Below are 3804 nucleotides of genomic sequence, written 5' to 3'. Positions count from 1 at the left end.
ACATACATACACACCCACACGTGTTAATAATATTAAAAAGAAGATATACTGTATAGTTAATGTTTATACATAGTTAAACAACATGAAATATACATTTTATAGTTTTACTATATTATATATATAAAAAAAAAAGATTCTATTCTGCAAAGATATTTTAGAATTTGACATTGTTACAAAATATTTCTATTTCGAATTAATGCTGTTCTTTTGGGCTTTCTATTTAACAAAGAATCCTGAAAAAAATGTTTCAACAAAAATATTAAGCAGCACCACTATTTTCAACAACAATATAAGAAGACGTTTCTTAAGCAGCAAATCAGCATATTACAGTGATTTCTAATAGCCTTGATGAAAATAAGAACGAGTTCTAAAAAAATTTGAACACTGTTTCAGTAATATAGTCTCATTTCTTGTTTGTGGATGTTTCTATGTTTTTACTCATTTAAGAAATGAATTTTTCACCCCCAGTGTGTTTTCAGTAACTTCGTACATGATGGATGTGGTTTCACCTGAGCTCAACAGCCTCCTCCCTGATGAGATTATGGATACGGAAGCCATCGCGATGGAAGAGGAGCTCCCCACCGAGCACCTCGCTGCTCCTCCCCAATCTGAACCAGAGCCACCGCAGGTTCCTATGGAGACAGAGCTGCCTGAAATCGTCAGCTTGTGTCCAACCACCACGTCTATGCAGATGACCTCCACCGACGCTCAATGCAGCACCAGCTCAGGAACTCAGCTCCTCCTCGCCCCCTCCGGCCTTATATCCGGTACCACCACCTCTGCCAAAACCACCGGTCCTGCGGTGACTCAGAACCTCCCCAAAATCTCCAGCGTAACTGTCCCGGCCAACCACCAGCTCATCATCAACAAAGTGTCCGGCGCCCCCGCTGCGGTTGGCAAGTCTCTAGGCGCTGCTGTGCTCAAGCCAGAGGGCCAAAAACTCTTGGTTGCTGGCCTCAGTAAAACAGGGCAGCCCATTATGTTGGCTCTGCCTCACACTTGGAACAAGCCCGCCACTACCCAGAGCACAGGAGATGCCAAGGCCCAGCCGACGCAGATCAAAATGGTGACGACAGTAGGGAAGCCTGTGATAGCGGTGAGCTCAGCCAGTCAGCTGATGGGCAGCTCCACCACACTGCAGGCCCAGCAGCTCAAAACACTTCAGGTGGGTGTTAACTAGGGCTGGGCGATATAGCAAAAAAATGTATCAACGATATAATGTTTCATATCGTTCGGTATCGATAATTATTGACATTTTTTATAACCTTTTTTAAAACAAAGAGCAATAGGAAAAACACGTTTAAATTTAACCACTGTATTTTTAAATTAACCCAATTTATTGAGACAAACAACAAATATTTTTTGTTTTAACAGTCAAACACAAAATAAAAATTTAACAAATATCTAATTTCTAATGTTTTATATGGAGTTTAAATAGGTCTGAAGGAAACTTTTGGCTTGTCTCCCGAAGCCACAGTAGCACATTAAATTGCCAACGCAAAGGAAATAACTGTCTATAAAAAGAAAAACGTGCATTACGTCTAAATTAACTCATATAAATCAAACATAATTTCGTAAATTGCATAAACAATTATGAACAAAACAGCATCATGTATTTATGCATTGCTTAATACAAAGAGCCGAATCGCCCATCACACAGACTGCATTTAAAAACATAAGAGATGCAGTGAAACGGAATAAACCTCCACAAATTCGTGACGTGTTTTCTAAAAGTTTAAACTGTTTTAACTTTGCATGGCTTTCTATACATCTCTTGTGTGAGACGTGAGAGCAGCAGTCATATTTGTCCGTCTAAAAAATGCGCTGAATATGCATTCTGTGTGAATGGCTTGGTTTCGGTTTTAACCCATTCAATATCTTCTCCGTATTGAGCTTCTATATTTCTCTAATATTTTATTGGGCTAGACTTATAAAACAATCAAATGCAACAACGTCACTTACATCATCACCGCATCTCGTGCTCCACTGATGACGCACTCCTAACATTTGTACTATTTTTGCATTCAAATGCAAATGTTTATTTTAAATTCGATTTATATTCATTCTTTATTCACAATCTCCTCATAACGGGCAGGCACAGCACTCAATTCAGCATGTGTTCGTGTTTGTGTGTGCTGTGCGTCACTCATAGCACGTGCCTATATATCGTGCGTTATATCGAACATTTTTTCTATCATTATCAAAGAAGGTGTACCGTCAATAAATATCGATACCGGTTTATCGCCCAGGCCTAGTGTTAACAACCTTTCATTAAAACACTGATCATGCAGACATTGCAGAAATGAAGCATAAATATTACCATTTTATTTTAAGACCCTTGGCCACAGTTTGTTATAATATTCTAGTTTTTTTTTTTGTTTTTAACAAGAAATGCCAAGGTGTTCCCTAATATGAAAATCTTTTTTACAAGCTTACAAGGGTACTTGTGATCTTACAAGGGTAAATAAAGAACTGGGGCCGGTTGCAGACTGGTCATAACTTTTTATATTCAGTTAAGAAAAGGTAGACTGGTCTTATTTGTATTGGAAAAGTAAGACTGATAACCACTTGACAACTGCTAGTAAGTTTTGTGGAGTATTTTCTTTACTAAACTATGTCTAAAAAGGGTAATATTTTATGTATTTGAGGTCTGAGATGTGGGAACAGTGAAGAGAGAGGGCAAACATTTTTCATTTTAGGTCAGCATTGCCGTCTAATCAGCCAATATTGTCTTAAATAGCCTGCATAGCACTTCATCTTTTATAACATGGGATTTTGACCAAATATATTCAGTCTTGATTTTTGTAAAATGTTGCAACAAGATGTTTTTTTTTTTTTTTGTGTGTGTGTGAAAAATTTCAGTTTTTGACCCATAAGGTAATAAAAAATATTTTTAAAAATACCTTAAAGTAACTGCAAATGAGCATGTAAAACTAATATCTTAAAAAAAAAATTCCATGTGGAGCATGCCCTCGGTTCTCACCTTTTTTTCCCCTTAGCTGTTTGCATATCTGATTGTTATTTATAGTCATTTTTAAAAATAAAAAAAGGAAAAATGCTATTTTTACTGTATTTTTAATGAGCGGTTTTTGCTTATTATTTATAATTATTTAAAGATTTGTTTTCTTTTAATGCAAAAAAATAACTTTTTTTTTTTTTTTTACTTGCAAGGTAAATGCCTGTTTATAACTTTTTTTTTTTTTATGTATTATTGGTAATATTAATTATCTTTATAGTCATTTGTTGTTGTTGTTATTGTTATATTACATATTTGTAAATGTTTTTCTATAAGGGAAAATGTCTTTTGTTACTATATGTGACCCAGGACCACAAAACCTAAGTCTTAAGTGTCAATTTTTCAAAATAGAGATTTATAAATCATCTGAAAGCTGAATAAACAAGCTTTCTATTGATGTATGGTTTGTTAGGATCATAAAAGAAAAATCTATAATTTTGACCCATACAATGTATTTTTGGCTATTGCTACAAATATACCCCAGCAACTTAAGACTGGTTTTGTGCTCCAGGGTCACATATTTTTAAAATAAGCTATTTATAATATATTTATAGTAATTTTTAAAATATCTTTTGTTTTATTTTAAAAACTTATTTTTAAAAATAAAATATTTTTTTATCAAATAAAAAGAAAATAAATTTGTTTAACTGTATTTTTAAAATCATCGATTATATTCAATATATTAACTTGTAGCCATGTTTGTACTTTTTTTTTTTTTTTTTTTTTTTTTATAGAAAAATCTTTAGATTTTTTTTTTCTTTGTTTCTTTTTTTTTTTTTTTTGAATGT

The 3804-nt window shown here is 33.9% G+C and overlaps 1 protein-coding gene and 1 long non-coding RNA gene across 4 annotated transcripts in view; one reads left to right on the top strand and one right to left on the bottom strand.

Annotated features, from left to right (window-relative positions):
• lin54 (lin-54 DREAM MuvB core complex component) overlaps positions 1-3804 on the top strand; it is a 27067-nt gene that overhangs the window by 1815 nt on the left and 21448 nt on the right. Inside the window, exon 2 of one of the 3 annotated variants that reach the window (XM_016447327.1) lies at positions 469-1165. In XM_016447327.1, coding sequence (XP_016302813.1) covers positions 491-1165 — 675 coding nt within the window. In that variant the 5' untranslated portion in view covers positions 469-490. Of the gene's footprint in view, positions 1-334; positions 1166-3804 lie in introns of those variants that run through there. The other 2 variants (XM_016447326.1, XM_016447328.1) reach the window with 2 other exon arrangements.
• LOC107658676 (uncharacterized) overlaps positions 1-3804 on the bottom strand; it is a 13802-nt gene that overhangs the window by 8077 nt on the left and 1921 nt on the right. The gene's annotated exons all lie outside the window — the stretch shown is intronic.

This window comes from Sinocyclocheilus anshuiensis, unplaced genomic scaffold (assembly GCF_001515605.1).
Source record: "Sinocyclocheilus anshuiensis isolate Anshui unplaced genomic scaffold, SAMN03320099.WGS_v1.1 scaffold567, whole genome shotgun sequence".
Taxonomy (NCBI): domain Eukaryota; kingdom Metazoa; phylum Chordata; class Actinopteri; order Cypriniformes; family Cyprinidae; genus Sinocyclocheilus; species Sinocyclocheilus anshuiensis.
Note: the sequence above shows the minus strand (reverse complement) of the source record. Positions and strands in the feature narration are given on the sequence as shown.